At 45.5% G+C, this 1,262-nt stretch overlaps 1 protein-coding gene across 1 annotated transcript; it reads left to right on the plus strand.

Moving 5' to 3' along the window:
- On the plus strand, positions 1-1,051 carry LOC129774674 (mitochondrial inner membrane protease ATP23 homolog). Its single transcript, XM_055778512.1, has 3 exons — positions 1-363; positions 420-726; positions 792-1,051. The coding sequence occupies exons 1-3, from the start codon at positions 77-79 to the stop codon at positions 990-992; spliced, it is 795 nt and encodes a 264-aa protein (XP_055634487.1). The 5' UTR covers positions 1-76; the 3' UTR covers positions 993-1,051.
- Positions 1,052-1,262: the final 211 nt, after the last annotated feature.

Consider the following 1,262-nt stretch of genomic DNA (forward strand, 5'->3'; position numbering starts at 1 on the left):
AGTACTTGTTTTGATGTTACATCAGAACATCTACAGAGAAGATTGATTCTGAACTATTGAAAATACTAGCAGTACTATGTCCAACAATCCATCAACAACTGAGAAACCCAAATCGAAAGACTCACCACCCATCCCAAACGCAGTGATCGATCGCCAAAACGGTGAGAATGGCGAAAAATGGGGTTACGATTTGTACCCGGAGCGACGCGGTGAGAAGTACAAACCGAGTTGGGGCCGTGTACTGCTGGGTATCGAAGGTACAGAGTACCTCGACAAGGTGAAATGCGAGCGAAATGTGTACTCGTGCGTTAAGAATAGTCCCATGGTGAAGCTGATGATGGGTGCCCTCAAAAGTTCCGGTTGGTAAGTCTGCGAAGTGCTGAAATCGCTATAAAATACAGTGCGTTTGCGTATTTCAGTGCCATCGATATCCGGCGGCACATCGCTTGCGAGGTGTGCGACGTCTCGGTGAGTGGTGGTTACGATCCGGTCTTGAATCAGGTTGTGGTATGCCAAAACATTTCCCGCAACGAGGGAATGGTGCAAGGGGTGCTAACGCACGAAATGATTCACATGTTCGACTACTGTCGAAATGATTTGGACTTCAAAAACATCGACCATCTCGCATGTACGGAAATTCGGGCGGCGAATTTGACACATTGTTCGTTCCTTAGCGCGTGGACACAAGGTGACGCGTCGCCGTTTAAAATTAAGGAGGCGCATCAGGTGATTAAGCTTTTGACTGACTTAGACACGTGACGGATTCATCATTATTATTATTTTTATAATAGGATTGCGTAAAGACGAAGGCTCTTAACTCAGTATTGGCTGTGAGAAAAGTATCTTCCGAGGAAGCAATTGAAGCCGTGGAACGAGTATTTCCTAAGTGTTATAATGACCTGGAACCGATCGGTCGACGGATAAAGAGAAATTCCAAAGACATGTTTAAAGCCTATATGGAGGGACCAATGTATGGTTACGATGTTGACTAGCAATGATTAGCATATTTTAAATAAAAGTATTCAGTTGTCGGATATTTTTCATCTTTCTCCTTTCCTCGCAGTGACGCTCAAAATGCTGCTCACACACCATTCCAATCGATATTCCAAAAAGTGTCGTCTAGCGACGGGCATTGTCAAGTCCGGTTAAGCCATAGGCCAGTGTAAAAGGTCGTGGCTGCAGGCCGGATCACGGGCGCCATTTCACGGTGAAAACGAAATGAGTTGTATGCAGGGATGCCAACAGTCCTGGTTTTTCAGGAT

Source organism: Toxorhynchites rutilus, chromosome 3, assembly GCF_029784135.1.
Source record: "Toxorhynchites rutilus septentrionalis strain SRP chromosome 3, ASM2978413v1, whole genome shotgun sequence".
NCBI lineage: Eukaryota > Metazoa > Arthropoda > Insecta > Diptera > Culicidae > Toxorhynchites > Toxorhynchites rutilus.

Bases quoted from the DNA above. Each gene is read 5' to 3' on its own strand.
- LOC129774674 (XM_055778512.1), top strand. From the start codon at position 77: ATGTCCAACAATCCATCAACAACTGAGAAACCCAAATCGAAAGACTCA. The intron at 364-419 runs GTAAGTCTGCGA...TGCGTATTTCAG, and splicing joins GCCCTCAAAAGTTCCGGTTG to TGCCATCGATATCCGGCGGC. The intron at 727-791 runs GTGATTAAGCTT...TTTTTATAATAG, and splicing joins AAATTAAGGAGGCGCATCAG to GATTGCGTAAAGACGAAGGC.